Raw genomic sequence first — 19996 nt, 5'->3', positions numbered from 1 at the left:
GCTACGTCAGCAGAACAGTGTTCTGACATACTGTATAACGTTACGTTTTTTTTTATTTTTAGATTGTGAAATATCACATACCTTTTCGACAGACCTGGAACAGCCCCTAGCTGTTTATATTCTTTCAACCTCAAATATATTGTATTATTTTATATTTTACTATGCAGATCCAGATGATAGGGCTCTTGAGCGTTTGATTATTGTTTTAATTAATAAACAGACATGTTCTCGTTAACTTCCCATGTTATATCCCTTTTCCTACGAATTTAACTACAAACAAGTTACACCTTATTAGAAACATATGGTACTTTCCCCTCTTGTGACTTGATTTACTTTCTTTTAGCTGTGTATACATATATACTCCTATATATATATATATATATATATATATATATATATATATATATATATATATATATATATATACGCAATTGTCACATTAATCTTTTTTTTATTATTTGCGTTGTACCTGAATTATTTGTATATTACATCTTGTCAATAAAAATAATTACTACAAATTGTGAACTTAAAAAACATTACAACATTTACAAATAGTGGGGTATACATTTTTGCAGTTTACTGCCGATCTTTCTGTGGCGATGGAGATGTTCAAAGACATGGGATAGGGTTCAGAATAATTAACGTTTGAGAATGAAGTTTATTCTTGATATTGGAAACAGTCAATGGCAAAGTACTGTAAATTACATGAAGCTATGCTGGAGCTTTTCATTGCATCACAAATATTTCTCTGCAATTCACTCCTTGTCATGGCTTTTCTTTCTCTGAGCACTTAACTAACCTCTCACCTCCGTTGTTTTAAGAATTTATGTATTACGTTTATTCTTGACCTTAGAAATATCAATTGACAAAATAATATCACAAGTGCCATTGATATTTTAGTACTACGCCAATTTGTTATTGTGTAGTTTAAACAACCTTTTATAATTGCCTCATATAATATTGTATATTTAAGTCTGTTGCTAAAAACAAATTCAAACTGTCTAACTGCAGCCAAAACAGAAAGCAAACGTCCTATTGGACGTTGACACAGCATTACAGAAAGTGCATTGGCAGCCTGGAAGTATTGAACCATCTGATTTATGCAGTATTTATATTCCCAATTTTATTTATTTTTTTATTAGGAATGTAACACTATTGTTTTATGTATCCAGGATAAACTGAATATACATTTCATCAAATGTTAAAATACCCAATTCTGTCGAAAACTCAAACTGCGACAAAACAGGGCTTCATTACAGACAATCACTCGAATGAGGGTGCATGCATGAAGACTAAGCAGTAATATTTTTATTTCTGTTACGAAAAAAAAACACACCAAATAACTCAAACTGTTTTGATGGGACTTCATGGTACAACACCTGCAACAATACCTGCAGCATTCCTGCATCTAAAACCACAGTGCAATGTGGCCATCACAGTATACTACAAACTGTCACTGAACAACAGACCAAAGTATCTTTTTGTGTATGTACAACAACCCCAAAACATACTTTCCATTTGAAAAAAACACAAAAATAAATAGAAAGATGGTCTTCAAAACATTAAACACATGCAAACTGGGATCTTGACGGCTACATACAAACAGCAAAATGAGAAAATATAATATACCAAAGAACGTCTTTCTTGTATAAAAACCAAACTTGTTGAGCAGAGCATAAACAAACCAAAAGGTTTTAGCTGTTAGGATTCCCAAAACAATGTAAGCCGTTTCTTTTTTTTTTTATGAGATCCAAAGATGCTTGTTTACCTATCTAAAAAGTTTGCCTACAAATTTACAGAGTTTGTGGTGCTTAGACAGACTGCATCTCTGGGACAATTTTTTTTTTTTAGACCTTCAAAACCACATATATTATTTTAAAACAAAGCAAAATAAAACAAAACATAAAAAGTATGCATCTGAACAATAACACTGAATCTGTTGCCTTCTTTTCTAAATGTTCAGTAGTGACCTGTGGGAAAAAAAGAACAGGGGTTAGGTGTCAGACTTGATGTATATCAAAAAGAATACAAGCATGATTTATGTTAGTTTTTTTGTGGATAAACTAAACTTTTACGAAGACAAAGTATTTGTGGAAGTTACATCAACACCTGAATTTTATATAAACTCTAAATATGCCAATATAGAAAAATGGTTTACACATACGTGGCGAGTAGGACCGTGATCGGGATCGTGAGCGGTACCCCCTGCTACAGTAAGGAGATACATATATACTCCTATATATATATATATATATATATATATATATATATATATATATACGCAATTGTCACATTAATCTTTTTTTTATTATTTGCGTTGTACCTGAATTATTTGTATATTACATCTTGTCAATAAAAATAATTACTACAAATTGTGAACTTAAAAAACATTACAACATTTACAAATAGTGGGGTATACATTTTTGCAGTTTACTGCCGATCTTTCTGTGGCGATGGAGATGTTCAAAGACATGGGATAGGGTTCAGAATAATTAACGTTTGAGAATGAAGTTTATTCTTGATATTGGAAACAGTCAATGGCAAAGTACTGTAAATTACATGAAGCTATGCTGGAGCTTTTCATTGCATCACAAATATTTCTCTGCAATTCACTCCTTGTCATGGCTTTTCTTTCTCTGAGCACTTAACTAACCTCTCACCTCCGTTGTTTTAAGAATTTATGTATTACGTTTATTCTTGACCTTAGAAATATCAATTGACAAAATAATATCACAAGTGCCATTGATATTTTAGTACTACGCCAATTTGTTATTGTGTAGTTTAAACAACCTTTTATAATTGCCTCATATAATATTGTATATTTAAGTCTGTTGCTAAAAACAAATTCAAACTGTCTAACTGCAGCCAAAACAGAAAGCAAACGTCCTATTGGACGTTGACACAGCATTACAGAAAGTGCATTGGCAGCCTGGAAGTATTGAACCATCTGATTTATGCAGTATTTATATTCCCAATTTTATTTATTTTTTTATTAGGAATGTAACACTATTGTTTTATGTATCCAGGATAAACTGAATATACATTTCATCAAATGTTAAAATACCCAATTCTGTCGAAAACTCAAACTGCGACAAAACAGGGCTTCATTACAGACAATCACTCGAATGAGGGTGCATGCATGAAGACTAAGCAGTAATATTTTTATTTCTGTTACGAAAAAAAAACACACCAAATAACTCAAACTGTTTTGATGGGACTTCATGGTACAACACCTGCAACAATACCTGCAGCATTCCTGCATCTAAAACCACAGTGCAATGTGGCCATCACAGTATACTACAAACTGTCACTGAACAACAGACCAAAGTATCTTTTTGTGTATGTACAACAACCCCAAAACATACTTTCCATTTGAAAAAAACACAAAAATAAATAGAAAGATGGTCTTCAAAACATTAAACACATGCAAACTGGGATCTTGACGGCTACATACAAACAGCAAAATGAGAAAATATAATATACCAAAGAACGTCTTTCTTGTATAAAAACCAAACTTGTTGAGCAGAGCATAAACAAACCAAAAGGTTTTAGCTGTTAGGATTCCCAAAACAATGTAAGCCGTTTCTTTTTTTTTTTTATGAGATCCAAAGATGCTTGTTTACCTATCTAAAAAGTTTGCCTACAAATTTACAGAGTTTGTGGTGCTTAGACAGACTGCATCTCTGGGACAATTTTTTTTTTTTAGACCTTCAAAACCACATATATTATTTTAAAACAAAGCAAAATAAAACAAAACATAAAAAGTATGCATCTGAACAATAACACTGAATCTGTTGCCTTCTTTTCTAAATGTTCAGTAGTGACCTGTGGGAAAAAAAGAACAGGGGTTAGGTGTCAGACTTGATGTATATCAAAAAGAATACAAGCATGATTTATGTTAGTTTTTTTGTGGATAAACTAAACTTTTACGAAGACAAAGTATTTGTGGAAGTTACATCAACACCTGAATTTTATATAAACTCTAAATATGCCAATATAGAAAAATGGTTTACACATACGTGGCGAGTAGGACCGTGATCGGGATCGTGAGCGGTACCCCCTGCTACAGTAAGGAGATGGAGATCTGCGTCTGTGGGGGGGAGGAAACCAAACCGCAAGATTATTTAATGATATAGATTAGTCATAAAAACCAAAAGTAGAATTTTACATGTTATTTTAAAGACACTTAGACAATATCATTTCAGTCATATTTACTTTTGATCTTTAAATACTAGTTTAAAAAGAATGACATGTAAAGAATGCTTATATGATACTCAAATAACCATAAAATCAATCATAGCTTAATATGACAGGCTATGGGAAAACAACTCACTTGTATGATCTGTACTCTCTGTCGTCATAGCGATCATAGTCACGATCATAACTTCTGTCATAGCCTCTGTCGTAGCTCCGGTCATAGTCTCTAGAGGCACGTCGCGATGAACCACCACTACTGCTACCACCGCTGCCGCTACCACCACCACCTCCACCACCTCCTCCACCTCCTCCACCTCCTCCCCCTTCTCCTCCGCCGCTACCACCACCACCACCACTGTAAAACACACAGAATAAACGTTGGTGACACCTCTTCAAATACCACACAAACTTCTAAAAATGTCCCTAAAATCTTAGCTTTAGGGTTAAGAAACACTCACTATGTGGGACGTCCCATGTAGATTCCAGGAGTGGGTGTATGGGCCCTTTTTGTGATGGAGAAATCCACTCGGATCCTTCGGCCATCAAGCTCCATCCCATTGGCACGCTCCTTAGCCTAAAAACCCACACCAGTCAGAAGTAGGGCATTAGTTATAAATCTAATAAATAAATAAATAAATAGTTTATGTTTAAACTTTGGTCCTGAATCCAAAGCATTGCACAGACTTCAGTCAAATCCCCTTTTTATACAGATACATGTGTAAGACATGGTCTATTGAACGCATATTGAACCCGCACATAACCCATTTATATGATGGGTGTCGCTGCTAGAGTAGACTCCAGTCTGGACGGTAGTTACAGACTCTTCTCTCCCTTTTAGTAAACACGCTTCATGTCTCATTTACACAGTAGGATGTCAAAAAAGAAATGACAAACATCCATCATACGTTACCAGAGCTTGATGTATCACAGCTGTTTACTTAATAACGAAAACACTTGAAACTGTTCAAATGCATGGAATAAAAAAAGGATTTGCTGTGTAATGTGTGGTCAACATTGTAAAACTCTCATATCTGTCTTATCTTCTGTACCTCCTTGGAGTCCTCACAGTTTTCAAAGTAGACAAAGGCAAAGCCTCTTGAGCGACGTGACTGCTGGTCATACACAATGTTGACGTTACTCAAAGGGCCGTATTTAGAGAAAACCTCCCTCAGATCTCTCTCCGTTGTGTACAGACTCAGTCCAAACACACCCAGACAGTTGTGTGGGTCTGGGTTGGCCTGTTCAGAGTAAAAAGAGGAGTGTAAAAATATTGTGGCCAAATGACCCGTCACATCACTGCAATAACTACTCCTTTTCTGAAGCACATCAGCACCTGGATATCTGACAAGAGATGAAAATCCTAAAGATTGGACACCATAAAGGGCTTTCACATATGATCTGGTAAACGTATTAAGTCAACATAAAATTGTTAAATCTAGACAATGAAAACCACTGAAGAGGCTGAGTTTATTTAGAGCAAATATTTTCAAAGGTAAATCCCTCATTCAAATTTCAATTTCAGAAACTTTAAGTCCCAAGGGAAGCCCATCTCAAGCATGTTGAGGAAGCATTTAATATATATATATACCCTGTTGCCAATGTGTCTGCGGCGATTTGACATGGGGGAACGGCTATGGCTCCTATGCCGGCGATACTCCCAGCTACGAGATCGGCTCCTGGAATGGCGTCGGGAACGAGAGCGGGAATGATGCCTGCGTGAGCTTCGATGGGAACGGGACCTGGGGAAGGACATGAACTGAAATCAGAGCGTGTAATGTACTTGTGTCACATGCACAAAAGCTTTAAAAATGTAGTGCATGAGTCCACATATTCCCCCCTAACTTTGAAAACACCACCTTCATATGCACATGAAAACAAAACCAATCTCACCTAGATTTGGATTTGGATCTGGATCTGGATCTCGACCTGGAGCGGCGGGAGCCATCTTTTGAGCCTGCTGGTGAGCGGCTGGTTGATTTTGCTGAACCCCGAGGGGACGCACTCCTAGAACCAGGCCGTGAGTCCTGGACAGACCAGACACTGAAATAAGAAACACTCTACAGAAAATTGTGTGCTAAATAAAGGGCAAGGAGGTGACAGCGTTGACCTCTACATACCCCCGCCCCCAGAGAGAGTTCATGACATTTCATCACAGGTTTTTCACTACTCTTATTAGGAATGTGTTTATAAGGAGGTCATACATAACAATGCAGAATGAAATAATATATTGTGTAATTTAGCTGAAAGACAGATTGTACAAAAAGTAAAACTAGAAGGTTTGGAGGGATTGACCAGTGATGTTTCTTATAGAGAGAGAAAAAAAATGCTCATGCTTAAGAGAAAGAAACAGGATGAAAAGGAGTAGCATAGCAGGCTGTTAGGAAATTAATCATACCCTGGTAAACTTTTGATCTTAACTTCATAACTTCTTTAACTTCAAAACAACCCTTCATTTCTTCTTTCTTCAGTTTGACATAATGACTTCTTTTTCCTCCTCTTCCCCCATTTACCATCTGCCATTACAACACTAGTAGTAGTGGGGACAGATCTTGATAGCTTCTTTTCAGCATCCAACACATTAGCATGCATCAACACCATCAGCGCCAAATAATAACAACTTCACATCTGACACGTCTTCCGCCTTTTTCTTTCTTCCAACCTCAACCTTAACAAAGAACAAACAAGGGTGATAAGGCAAGTTGGTTTCTGTAAGAGCCAAAAAGGTACACAAATAAAAAAACATTCGCTGAATAACGTCACACGTCTATGTTAGCTTGATTGGTCCTACATCATACGGATATAAATCTGAACATTACAGACATTAAATATTGAATTGTCGTACATTAATGATTATTTAATATTAACTGGTAATGAATATTTGAATAGTTCAGCTACGTTAAGAAACAATTCAGCAAATAAAGCGCAATTTGTAGCTACATCTCGTGACGTCACTGTTATTGTTGTTGACATTTGCTTAACACTCAGTACTCTTCCAGTTAACGTTACTCAGGTAAACGCTACATAGAACACATTTAACTCAGATTGGAGGCCTATTATCAAAGAGTACGGCCGCTAACCGACCTGCAAAAAAACGCAGCTGACGCTAACGTTTAAGCTAGCTAGATGTTTCAAACTGTTATCTCAACTTCTCATCGCAACTCACCTGCTCCCTGAACTCTTTCTCGGTGTCACTCATGTTACCGTTACTGTTACTAGACGGCAGATGAGCACAAAGCACGTGGTAAACGGACTGACGACCGATGCAACTTTATTGCCTGCAAAATATTTAACGCACAGCAAATATTGTCTTCGCACGAGCTAGCTAGCCGCAACTCGTCTGACGATGTCACGAAAGCTAAACATTCGGCTTCCGGCTCAGGGTTGGCAAAACAAAAGCTGCGAATGTCACCTACACAATATGTGATCGAAAATAAGTAGCCTGCACTAAACAATACTCAGTTTAATAATAATAATCTATTTTTGTAATGGTCCCCTCTATATTTTAAGCAAGAAATGTACACGCTTTTCACGTTTCTTATATTCAGTCTGCGTGTTTGACGTTGAGCAGCTGGGTCACATTACACGGAAGTCATTGATTTTTCCAGAAGAATAATTATAAATCGGTCAGATTTTATTATTTAATGTTATGAACATTTTATGTGGATTCTTTAGATATGAGAGAACATTTGAGTAACAGGTGTATATAACAAGTGTATTGATTATGTTTGCCAAGTGTAAGTTTCCAAGTTTTTTTACAAAGACTTTGAATACGTATCTAAAAACTTGCTGTTCCAACAAAAAGGCATGCATTGCCTATGCTATGTTTTTAATCACACAATCAGTGTGCTTTAGTGTCCCCTTCTCTATTTTTATTTTATCCATCCAGCCATCTATCCATTTGTTCTCGTCGATTTTTTTCCTTCTGCAGTTGCCCCCAATTATTTTGCATTTGTAATGTAATATTGAGGTAAATGTGACAATTTATTGTAATATAGATTCTCAGACACACACCTTCAGTTGAAACCTCTAGTAGCCACTGCAGGAGTGATTTAATATATATCAAACTCCAATTTAAAAAAAATGAAGTACTTTATTACAGGGAGAAAAAAAAGAAAATCACATTTTTAAAGCATGAACTCAAACATGCATGTGTGTACAGTAGTTTGCTATGCAGTAGACTATACTGTAAGTCAATGTTTTAGCCCTAAGTAGCCTCTTGCAATATGCTCATGGAAAAGATTCACAGAAGTGACAGCGCCTTAAGTTACATGTGGGGAGACAACTATTAATGCTCCACTCATGGAGAAAAACATACGATAAACACATCCCGAAACCCTTTCTTATCCAGTCAAGTCATAAATAATCGCAAAACAAACAAACAAACAAACAGGCATTCAACCATGCACGATTTCTCTCAAAAGGGGACCGGAAAGGAGGTATTTAGATTTTCATTGTCTATTTCACAGAAATTGAGAGTAATGACTAAATAGCATAGAAGTTAGTTGCTGTCCACTCTGATAATTGGAAGTGGAAAATATCACTGCAACAATCCAATCCAACAAATTATGAGCCAGGCTTTTGAGTTGTATGTGGCCAAGCGATTTCTTCAAATATGCAAAAGCATGCTCCAAGTTGAGCTCAGTGTTAAAAGGGCTGAAGGCACTTCAGGCAGAACTTCAAAAACAGAAGAACCAAGAATCCAAAGTCAATAAAAAAAAAAAAAGCCAGTCAGTAGTGCCAAAGTTTGTGCAATACATACACGTTCTTCCATCCCAATAATGTCTCCAATTACAACTCAGAGATTACAAAGTGTCAATACATCCCAGACAGAAAAAGGGACAGTCACCTTTTAAGACTAGTGTTATCATTTCTCCAGACCTGTAACAGTGCGTTAGATTCCAGTCAGTTGAGACCACTTCATTGGCCCAGCCATATTCTTTTCTTTCACCATGTAGTTGCGCCCATTGAGAAAGTCACTGTTGTCAGGCTATTTTTGTTTTTTTGATTGTTGCGATCCTCTATTGCAGTTTCTGATTGAGGATTTCCCAAATCATCAGTTTCCTGAAGAGAGGCATGTGGCACTGTAGACAGAGGAACATATTACTTTGTGTTAATAAAAATAAAAAAATTATTAATTTTAAAAAGTGTTACTATACAAGGTTGATTATGAAGTGTTCACCTGTTTAAAGGTGAGAGGCCTTCCTTTTGCAATATAGTCAGCATATTTACAGACAAAAACGCCACAGTCACTGCCATTTTTCTGCTGGGGAATCTCCTAGAGCCATGAGCAATGTACAAAACATTAAATCGCACAGTAACAATAAACATATTCCATTTAGTGTTAAGTCATTTTTCTCAGTTTGACTTACAGTGGCCCTCAAGCTTCCAACAGTCCACTTGGGGCTGTCAAGCTCTCTGCCTCTCTTTGCTTTGTGCTCCTCTTTAAGGTAGAGTCTGGAAAAGGAGAATATTGATGAGGAATTGTGCAAGAATATAAGGCGTCCTATGGAAAAGGCATTTAAAAAAGGCCTGATAACCAAAGCTTAAAAACACAATGAGGACTCACAGTAAAAGACTACAGACATCATCGTGCCTCTGTCCCATCGAGTCATATGACATCACTGTCTTTGACTTAAAATCAATTACCTGGGAGAGAGAGAGAGAGGGAAGGAAGAAAAACATTTAAATATGCTGCATAATAACCACCCTTGGATTTTTTGTTTTGTATGTTCTTGATGGTCAACAAAAAGGAAATGCTTATAATTATAGTGACAAAATAATAAAAACTCCAGTTTACCCAATTCTATGCCAAAAACTGCGAAAGCACTCAAGACACTGTCAAGAGACGACAACTAAAAAGGAGGATTGCGACATGGCAAATAACACATCTATAGTCATTGTGGTTCTCACTCACAGCCATTGCCCAGTGGACGCCCAGGTGCAGAGGGACCAGGATGAGGTCGTAGAGGAAAAGGTCGACAGTCTTGGTCCAGCGCTTTACAGCAGGGTGTCCTCCAGCCTGCCCGCCTCCTCCACCTCGCAGCTTTGGGAAGAAGAAGGTGCTGAACGAGTAGATTTTCAATCCTGCTGCTTCACCAGAACATCGCTCCATGACCAGGGACAGGTAGAAGTTAATCACCTTGGTAAGTGAAACAGATGAGGCACAACTTAATACATATTTAAAACATTCCTAAATGTGATTTCAAGACTTCTCTTATTTTGAACTTATTTAATCATTTAAGGACATGGATGATACAGTATATTGCAAGTCGCCGTTATACTTTCTAAGGGTGAATCCAAATAAGATCAAACTCCAGGATCTCACTAGAGAGAGAAGTGCCCCAAAGCGCTGAGTTATGTCAATAGTTCCCTGAACGGTAGCACGACTGTTCACACCAGCAACACACGTCTCTGTGTTGGTCAACAAGCGATTCTTGGAAGACATAGGTGAATTAATTTTTTTTTTTAAACACAAAAAAGTGACACAATGCTATTTCTTATAAATATAGTGGATGGATTTTGAAATTTGGTCATGTGGGAGGGGACTCGGGGGGACTGAAACTCTAGGAGAGCAGCAGGGAGGAAAGTCAAAGCGTGCAAATATTGGATGTTTAAAAAATGTAATTGGGTCTACTTATAAAGAACGTTCAAGCGACTATCCTACAAACGGGGAGCTTCCGTGTACGGTTTAAATTGTCCCACTGACTCAGGGTACCTACCTCATCGTTGATCCAGCCGCCCTCCTGCAGTGTGGCCAGGTCTCTCTGTGTGATGCGTAGTTTGAAAGCTGCACTGAGAACAAGGTTGGGGTCACTCTGAGCCAGAGCACAACTCACCTCCGCTGCCATTTCCTACACACAAAGACAACAAATGCATTAAATAAAAGAAATTGCAGGCATGATTTCTTCAACACAAGGACTCCCCCACACTCCTGATCGTCTCACCTTGGTCAGCCTGGGTGTGTCCTCATCACTGTGCCATGTATATGCCGTGTGTGCAGAATGTGCGTCTGGGTGACTGACATCAGGAGTCTCTCTGTCCACGAGATTGAGGCGAGTTGCTACTTCTGTAGAAAGGTCCAAATCTGCTGCCTGTTTCTGCTGCAACACAGGTCGACATAACAGACACAAGTAATAAATGCCGTTTCCACCTGTTATCACAACTTAAAGGGTGCTTTGACATGTCGAGATAAATGACTACCATTGCACATCGAACAGGCTGCGTGTCCTCAAGGGCTCCACTGAAGGTCTTACTAAAAGTCAAGCTCCCCCACCTGGAAAATAAATCAAACATGTTTGTACAATGTGCAGGATGAATCAATATACATTACATGCATTTACTAATCTAGTAGACAGACTTACTACACTAACCTGTCCTTGGTTGCAGATGCATTTCTCCATGTAAACGCATTTGGGGAAGCTGTTCAAAAAGACAAGTGACGGTTGAGGAGGGTAGATTCATTAAACACGTTTACTCAGGTGGACATATTTCAACTGTTATGTGAATACTGGTCTGTTTATTTGAGGAATTGTTTAAATCTCTAAAAAAACAACAACTAACAAGTAGGGTATAATAACTTAATTCTACAGTTAAAACTGAGAAATAAAAGACATCACATAAAACTACCCACTAAAACCAAATATATTTACAGATCAATGTCTTCCGAGGTGTCTTACCCGTGTATCCCATCTTCCTGGACACTGATTCAAAGGCTTTTCCTGAAGCAGCAGTTTTGTGATCAACCTGTGAAAGCAACTCACTGGGAGGAAAAGGAGAAAGGGATATGAGAGCAGCTCACGTCCTACGTTGTGTTGTTAAATGGACCTCAATGAAATATGTAAATACTCCACCTGAATAATGGGTTATACTCACTCTTGCGGTTTTGTTTGGTTGAAAGGTAGTGGTTGGCTTTTGCTGTACTGTTCCGATACCATCTCCAGCAAGCGCCTGTAGTGCTCCTTATTGTTCTGCTTTATGGCCTAAAGGAAGATCCCAAATACATGATAACTGACACAGCCATGTGGTACAGAAAGCATGATTAGTGGTAAAAACAACAGTTTTTTTAAATATTGGGCCAATTTTTCCCCCTTGTAAAATAAATCTAAGGAATCCTTATCAAGATGATTATTGCATTTTATGTTAAATATATATATACTAACCGCGAGTACACAATCATCAGATTTTTTAAACCTAAAAAAATTTATAATATCAGTGGTTATTTTAAAGACTTCTAAATTCTTTAAAATTGTACAATCAATGCCTTTTTCTAAAGTATCCATATATAAACCCAACAAATAAAACCTACACACTATCTTACCTCTTCCACAGTAAGGCTGGGCTTGTAGCAGCGGTGGTGTCCAAAGCCAATACAGGTTAGATCAGGGTTCGTGGTTCCCACCCTCAGAGCAGGTCTGGAGGGCAGCAGCTGCAGAGAGCCTCTCCTCTCCTTCCCCCTGTCGGGAAGCCCTGCAGACAGCCCTGCCCCGCTGGATTCAAACAAGGTTATGTGCATTAGCAAAGAAGCATTTGATGATTATACAGCCTTGTAGGTATATTTACAGCATATTGGATGAGTGAAGGGTACTGGACCGTGACTTGCCTGTATTTCCTCATTAAAGGAGACGAGGTGCTCTGAAAGGGATTCTTCCCACTCCTCTCATTCACAACGACTACTGGTTTACCTGAGGACAAACAACAAAATCAAGCAAATGACAATAGGCAGAAGGGTAAGAGGACCACTCAGTGCAGAGGGTGGATGAAACAAAGAGACAGAAATAGTCAACAGATCATTCTTCTCCTGCAATGACAGCTGTCTTTGCTTACTCATTCTCCACTCAGTACTGTTCAGCCACGAGGTGTGGAGCTCATCTATCCCCATCAGAGTAACGGGCTGGATCAAAAGCATTTAAAAAAAGATAGACATGCGAGTTAGGTGGCTGTTTAACAATTTTCAGACAGTTTTGTCTGTAGTACAGTAAGACCGTTTTGTTCATACTGGACTACATACAAAATACAGCAACATTTCCAAACGTGTCCTCAGCGCATCTTGGATGCAACACACATCTATTCAGAACCGTTCAATTTGGGTCACCCAGCAAGCATTTCAGTAGTGTGAACAGGACGATTGATATTTACAAGACAAGACCTGGACTGAACATGTCAGCAGCCGTGCATCATAGATGTGTAAAGAGAACTGGATACAGTGTTGGAGGAGGGCTACTGTTGATTCCTATGAAAGTTGCGCATGAACACAAAAGGGCTAGTGATTGAACGCTGACTTCCTATAGGTCTGCTGGGCATCTGTGTGGATCAGACTTTAATTCCCCTGTATCAAAATTCAAATGTGCACATGCGTGTGATGAGGGAGTCGGAGCTCAAACCTGCGTGTCTTCATAATGTCTGGGCTTCTCACCCCTGGTCGTCAGCGGGTTCCGCAGCCTGAGCAGACTTGCTACCCCGGCCACCGTCTTCTTCACAAAGCTAACGACTACATCTGACACACAGGACACCCCAAATTAACAACAGTCTTCATTAGAGGGAGACTTGGAATTAATATGACGCCAATCCATTTATTTAACAAACCTCGCCTCCGTCTCTTCACCTCTAACTGGTCACTCTGGCAAACACCGTCTGCAACATCAACACTGTAACAAGAACAAATTAGTTTGAGATGAGGGATACTAACAATATCCCAATATGTCTGACTCCATAACATACTATCAACAAAGTGATGAGAGATTTGGGTTAGCTACAATTTGTGCCTATCATTTTTATTTTTTATTTTTATTAAGTTCTTTAGGTACACCTGCATCCAACTAATGATCGTCTTTGAGTAACAAGTCAGGTTTGTATCACACAACAGTCTGGGAAACTATGATGAGTCCAAAGTGACGTCTCATCTTGTCTGGCCAAAAGTCCATGCAGGTCATAATTAATTGCAGGTCTGTTATATTTGACTGCATTGGTATCGTTATGCGTTGGAGTGTGATTAACGTTGACACATGTGAAACCAAACACATTACATTTGGGTGACTGTTTGTGCTATTAAAACAAACAAATATTAAATATAACCTCTCTGTGTTTCATGTTATGACTGACTATTCTATGTTTCTGTTTATTCACACGGTTAACAAGAGCTAGCTTGTTACCTTAAATAACCTAACGTTATAGCCAATCTCTTCCTTATTATGATTAAATTAACGTCAAGTACAATAAATAACCGAGGGGATACAATGGTGTCACTAGTATTCGTGAACACATCGAAAGGGCACAGAAATGCTCTTTAATCTCCCAACAACCGACCTCTGGTAGTTCCTTTTCGCTGCTCTGCTGTGGTTCTCCTGCCGTTGCGTTCGCGCTCCCACGCCAGGTCGCGTGGGTCCGTCGTCGTTAACGTTACCTTTCCCGGGCCAGTCGGTGGGGTTTTGCCCCGTAACGGGCTCAAACAGCGACGAGATTCCGTCAACTATCCATCCATACATCCCAGACAGATACCAGAAAATGGTAGCGCGGCCTTCTACGCGGTCCAGGACTATTTAACCACAGATAAGATGTCATACAGCGACCTACGACACACACGCAGCCCGCCGTTGGCGTAGCTTAGCTTTAGCATCGCTGTGCGCCAAGGATGTGCGTCATTCTATGTTGATGTCTCACGTGGTGCGAACGTTTTATGCGCCGACGGAAAACATGTGGGCGGAGCTCTAAAGAATCATTGGAGGAACATCACAAGCGGCTTCTGCCGGCTTCATAAACAAACGAACCCCTGACGGAGTGCTTAGACAGCGTCAGTGGCAGGTCAGACTACTGGCTGCTTCTGAGATTCAAAGATGTTGATTACGTGTTACATAAATACCTCAGTAACTCTCAAGAAAAAAAAAATGGGGATGATATAGGTGTCGACTACATTTTAATTACAAACTAGTGTAATAAAATAGGAAGTCAATATTAAACACAAAGTATGGCTTCTTGACGAAAAATGTAATATATTTCTAAATATCTAGTATCGAATCTAATGAAATCTTCAGGAAATAAGTAAAAATGAGACACCAAAGTATGTTAAACGTTTTTCATTATCTGTCATTTGCAAGTGCCAAAAATGACAATTCCTTACAATTATTATTTTTGGAATGCAACTTAATATAATTTTCCCTTTCGGACTAAACATCTCATAAATCTGATTTACCATGAGTATTTGTAGATGTATCATGCAAACTCTCTTGTACTTTCTTTGTTTTCTTGGTGGAAACAACCACTACAACTATCAATTCAAATGAGCCTGTAGTCTTTATTATCCGTTATTGGAGAACATTCAGTTTTTTAAAATTATTGTAACAGTCAGGGTATTTTTATTTTTTTAAAGCATGCATGTTCAAACTGATTATCTTCTATTAAGGTTAATTGAATAAACCGCACACAAGAAAACCATCTAATTGGGGTCCACGCGTCGACAACTTCGGGCCAGCGAAGGCCCTATTCTACGGTCATGTTTATTATTATTATTATGCCAATTGATTTACCTTTTTGGGGGCTTTATCATATCTCAAAACTCCCCAAAGTTGACATATCAGGACTGGTGAAAATGTAACTGCTTGCAGCTTAAATGTGATTTTTTTTTTTTTAAAGAACTTTCATAGTGCAAGACTAACGGATACCACAGGATATAATCAATTAATGAGGTGCCATAAAATAAAGCCAGTCTCCTTGGTTTGTAAACACATTAAAAATATTTATCAACTTTATGGTAGAAATGCAAATACAAAAAACAAATATGGTTCACCTTTATGCAATAATGTACTCACTAGCTATGTTAATCATGGATTTCAAGAAAAAAAAAGTCTGTGCAAATTTGGACGCATGTAAAACAAACATCAGTCCTATTTACAAGCACAATGGGATATAAAAAATAAACAATATTTAAAATAAAGAAAAATCATTTGTTTTTGCAACATCTCAAGATGACCTTAAAAATACTAGTGTACAGAGAATAGAAAAATATTCCAAAATAATTTATGCAATTATAAAATCACGTCTTTCAAAAATTAAACACACAATAATTCCTTTCTACACATTTGATTTTTCTACAGTTTTGGAATGATATGCAGACAGCAGACATTCATTCATTCAGTGGTCGGATAACTTTGGGTCGGGCTGGAAAGCAGACAAACCTAATAGAACACACAAAAACAACAAAGTAAGGTGATTAGTATCCAGACACATAAAATACACACAAACTATCATAAAGTGAAAGACAAAACTACCGGTGATGGTCGAACTTTTACAAAATTCTTGAACACTTAAGTAAATGTACACCTCAGTAAATATTGCAAAAGCAGGTTTGCATTTATCTTTCAGACCAGAGGGCTCCCACCGCTTATCTCGTGCACTCAGTGAATGATTAAAAGCACCCAGTGTCAGAGGTGTATTATGCTGCTTTGACATTTGGTGGAGTGAGTATTTTACACTCACACTCACCTGGACCATTCAGGTAAAGGGGCGACAAGCAGCTCAGGTACAGCCACGTCCTATTCTCCTGCAGCCAGCGCTGCCGATAACCAATCATATCAGGGGAACAGGCTGCCTGTATCCTCCTCTCCTCTTTAGGGGGCAGGGCTAAATGAGTCTTGCTTACTAGGTTGGGAGATGATAGAGCACACAGGTTTTGTGGGATTTAATAAATGCTGTTTTGCAGGAAGTGTTAGGCCAGTTTTTGGTAGAATTACTTGGCTTGTAATGAACTCTGTAACCAGTAGCGCCTTTTCTGTGTATATTTTAGACTAGAAAAAAGCACTTCCTGGAAAACCAAATTAGGAGACATGCATCTAATGCTGGGATCAGACTACCCAATATGTGTGTATTGATAGTGTCAGATTAGGCAATCCTAGTGTGCATGACGTATAGAGGTGATTGGTGCCACGAAACATCAGAATTGTTCCACCTGGCACGAATGAAAACATTCAGTGGGTCTTTATTCTTCCCATTCAATTAAAAGATGGAGAGTGTGCAGATGATGATGTCACCTCCATATCTGTGGTTAATTTGGTATAATGCTTGTGACCCAAGAGTAAAAGACATAATTCTTCACTTTGCCATGTTTAGAGTTGATGACAAACAAGTGGTTTGTGCTCCTCTGGGGAAATGTCACAGAGCATGATGTAGAAGTTGTTAGTGGCTCTGATGTATTCTGCCATGTCACTAAAAGGGGAATGGCTTGTTTGAGCCATCAGCGGGCAGATATGTGATGTGTGGTCTGATCTCGGCATAAGAGCTATAAAACATAAACCCAGTGCCCTGTAACATCTCCCAGTGTGAAATCACTCGCTACAATTCTAATTAGGGACTCAGAACCCAAGAAGTTGTGCTTATTAATTTGGTTGTTTCTGAGTGGGATGCCTTGAAATTTGTGGGTACCGACACAAGTATAAATTCTTACCGAACTGTACGCTGCTCAGGCCCAATCACTGATATATTGTAAACACAAACATGGACTACAGTGCAATGAATGAAATCCAGGAGGAGCCCCAATCCTATATCCGATGAATGGACTCAGAGTTCACCTGACACCCTGTGCCTCCAGTGTGCGCCACATCTGTGACAGCTTTTTAAAACGTCATCCACCTTGGTGCATTCAACTCCCATAGTTTGTGCTGAAATTAAACTGAGTCACCTTCCTTGTATACTTAATGCTGTTCACCTGGTCTTACTCCCACCAACCGTTGCTGGACCTTCTCTAGATGCTGGATATATTCTGTCAGCGATCGCTCTGGATCCTGAGACGTTCCTACTGAATGCTCTAGAGAGGTGCTGGAGCAAACCCTGAAGGGAGGAGAACATATCATTGATGAAAAATGTACTTTAAATGCCATTAAAATATTTGTGAAGACGTCCACTTAACGATGTCGAGTTTAAGATGAGCCCAAACCTGTTGTGCAACCTGAAGGGAGATGTTTTGGGTGGAACGAGAGCCGACACGGTGTCTCTGTGGACGGCACTGCCGTCTCTGTTTGGTGGCGTGTCAAAATTTAATCGTGGCTGTTGTTGCTTTAAAACTTCAGCTTTAGGCCCTGTAAGAGACATTGCAATTTAAAAAATAAAATAAAATCACCAACTCATATACACACACACACACACACAGAGAGATGATGCACAGTATCATTAAATGTGTTCACTGAGCTGACCGTGAGCATGCCCATTGACAGTCCCAGATACAGATAATCTTCTGATCGCTCTCTGCCATTTCCTGGTCAGGAACCGCATTCTGAAAATAAAGTGTGATCAGTTGTATCCATAGACGAGGCTGAGGCAAGTCTTAACTCTACACGCTCGCTACCTTGAGACAGCAATGACAACTCGAACAGCAGCCCTAAATCGTCCGAGGGGTCTGTTCCGGGAGAGTGGGGGTGACGGCCGTGCTCCCATATGAGCGATGAGACACAGCGTGGCCTGCTCACACTCCTGGAAACCACCCAAAAGCAGCAGCAGGTAACGTTTCTGGTACACCAGAGCTTTCCTGAAGCTCTCAGCACGCAGGTAGCGCTCATACAAGCGCTGCATCTGAAAAACAATAAAACACAGGTTGTAATATATATTGTATTTCAGCATTACAGTAACGTGTTCAAGTTAACATTGGTAATTATATTTTTACAATTAAGCCACCAGCCTGTAATTAAACTATTTGGATTCACCCAAGTAGGCCCCTCTTCACCTTTTCATTACCACTCAAAACAAGAAGTGTAATGACATCAAAGTACATACAAACCATTAATATATTTAGGGACCAGGTGCAGGAAAAGTGTTGGCTGGATTAGAAACCAGAATTAAATAATATTGCCCTTTAGTGGCTGTATTGATTCGTCTGTGAGGCAACGTTTGGAAGTATAGTGCCCCTGTGTTTTCTACAGGTTGGTCATATATTTGCTCTGAAGTATAACACTTGTAAATGCAGCACTTTGCTAGCTGAAAAAATAAATAAATAAAAAGTATATCAAACGAAAAAGACATAATTTAGGATGAGGATGGGGGAGGCTAAATACATTATAGAAACAGTACAGAAAACACTGCAGTGATACATCTTGTAAAATCTGTTCCTGGACAGCTTATAAAAATATATGTATGATGCCATTTCTATATCATAACAAATGTGCTTATGAGCGTGTGTTTCGTACTGACCTTGTTGTTGCTGGTCACATCGTGGATGGGTCTGTTTTCAGTTTCTGTGGTGACCTTGGCGAGCTCGCTCTCTGTGCGCCGCAGCTGTCGCTCCAAGCAGCCGAGTGTATGTTTGAGGGTGGCTCTCTCCTGACTCAGCGATGTCACGCGCTCTGTAAGTTCAGAGTTCTCCTTCAGGAACCTTTCAAGCAGACTGGGCGATGTCGGCACAGACGGCATCTACGGCGAGAAAAGTACAGTAATTTTACAACAGTCCGGTAAGTCCGATAATACTAGCATTACACAGCATCTAATACAGGGTTCCGGGGCATAGCACCACGTTTTGGTTTTACTGCAGTGTTTGTGTAATAACCACTTGTGTACCTGCTGGTTTAGTTGTGCACTGCCCGCCTGGAAGTCACTCTGGAGGTGCTGTGACGATGCAGCCTTGGGATGCTGCCCGGTGGTTCGTCTCGACAGCCTCTGAGCGGCCATCTCTCTCTCCTCGCTCTCCAGATCTGCCAGTGTGCGCTGGAGCTCCTGCATGCGCTGCTGGTCCTGTTGCCTCAACAGCTCCAACTCACACTGAAATCAGAAATGTTTGTAAGGAAGCGCGTTCATGTGTATCCAGAACTGTCTTGAACACCTCTAA

General features: G+C 39.1%; 3 protein-coding genes and 1 long non-coding RNA gene across 16 annotated transcripts in view; all 4 read right to left on the bottom strand.

Moving 5' to 3' along the window:
• Positions 1-1286: 1286 nt before the first annotated feature.
• Positions 1287-2223, bottom strand: LOC117751244. Its single transcript, XR_004611858.1, has 2 exons — positions 2165-2223; positions 1287-1970 (listed from the first exon to the last, which is right to left on the bottom strand). It is a non-coding gene; the product is annotated as an uncharacterized LOC117751244 (long non-coding RNA).
• A 917-nt stretch (positions 2224-3140) lies between these two features.
• LOC117751243 (transformer-2 protein homolog alpha-like) lies at positions 3141-7696 on the bottom strand. 5 transcript variants are annotated; one of them, XM_034562944.1, is made up of 9 exons: positions 6821-7696; positions 6088-6221; positions 5786-5936; positions 5247-5435; positions 4656-4771; positions 4545-4552; positions 4334-4484; positions 4020-4090; positions 3141-3825 (listed from the first exon to the last, which is right to left on the bottom strand). In XM_034562944.1, exons 1-9 carry the CDS (start codon positions 6938-6940, stop codon positions 3815-3817), a joined length of 951 nt encoding a protein of 316 aa, XP_034418835.1. In that variant the 5' UTR covers positions 6941-7696; the 3' UTR covers positions 3141-3814. The 5 variants fall into 5 exon arrangements, with proteins under 5 accessions (XP_034418835.1, XP_034418836.1, XP_034418834.1 ...); XM_034562945.1 differs by having other exon boundaries at positions 4551-4552; XM_034562943.1 differs by having other exon boundaries at positions 4334-4552; positions 6821-6862; positions 7361-7696.
• A 571-nt stretch (positions 7697-8267) lies between these two features.
• senp2 (SUMO specific peptidase 2) lies at positions 8268-14873 on the bottom strand. 2 transcript variants are annotated; one of them, XM_034562939.1, is made up of 17 exons: positions 14500-14873; positions 13780-13841; positions 13578-13690; positions 13021-13087; positions 12797-12878; positions 12515-12683; positions 12070-12176; positions 11874-11956; positions 11568-11616; positions 11398-11470; positions 11142-11297; positions 10917-11048; positions 10112-10336; positions 9764-9843; positions 9567-9651; positions 9377-9472; positions 8268-9278 (listed from the first exon to the last, which is right to left on the bottom strand). In XM_034562939.1, exons 1-17 carry the CDS (start codon positions 14676-14678, stop codon positions 9216-9218), a joined length of 1821 nt encoding a protein of 606 aa, XP_034418830.1. In that variant the 5' UTR covers positions 14679-14873; the 3' UTR covers positions 8268-9215. The 2 variants fall into 2 exon arrangements, with proteins under 2 accessions (XP_034418830.1, XP_034418831.1); XM_034562940.1 differs by having other exon boundaries at positions 11142-11294; positions 14500-14841.
• Positions 14874-15900: 1027 nt separating this feature from the next.
• pcnt (pericentrin) overlaps positions 15901-19996 on the bottom strand; it is a 35000-nt gene continuing 30904 nt past the window's right edge. For all 8 annotated transcript variants that reach the window (XM_034525698.1, XM_034525700.1, XM_034525699.1 and 5 more), the window contains 7 exons: positions 19729-19929; positions 19366-19584; positions 18527-18750; positions 18375-18454; positions 18119-18260; positions 17891-18012; positions 15901-16364 (listed from right to left, as the gene is read on the bottom strand). In XM_034525698.1, the coding sequence (XP_034381589.1) occupies positions 16321-16364; positions 17891-18012; positions 18119-18260; positions 18375-18454; positions 18527-18750; positions 19366-19584; positions 19729-19929 (1032 nt within the window). In that variant the 3' untranslated portion in view covers positions 15901-16320. The remainder of the gene's footprint in view (positions 16365-17890; positions 18013-18118; positions 18261-18374; positions 18455-18526; positions 18751-19365; positions 19585-19728; positions 19930-19996) is intronic.

Source organism: Cyclopterus lumpus, chromosome 22 (assembly GCF_009769545.1).
Source record: "Cyclopterus lumpus isolate fCycLum1 chromosome 22, fCycLum1.pri, whole genome shotgun sequence".
Taxonomy (NCBI): domain Eukaryota; kingdom Metazoa; phylum Chordata; class Actinopteri; order Perciformes; family Cyclopteridae; genus Cyclopterus; species Cyclopterus lumpus.
This window is presented reverse-complemented; position numbering and strand designations above follow the sequence as displayed.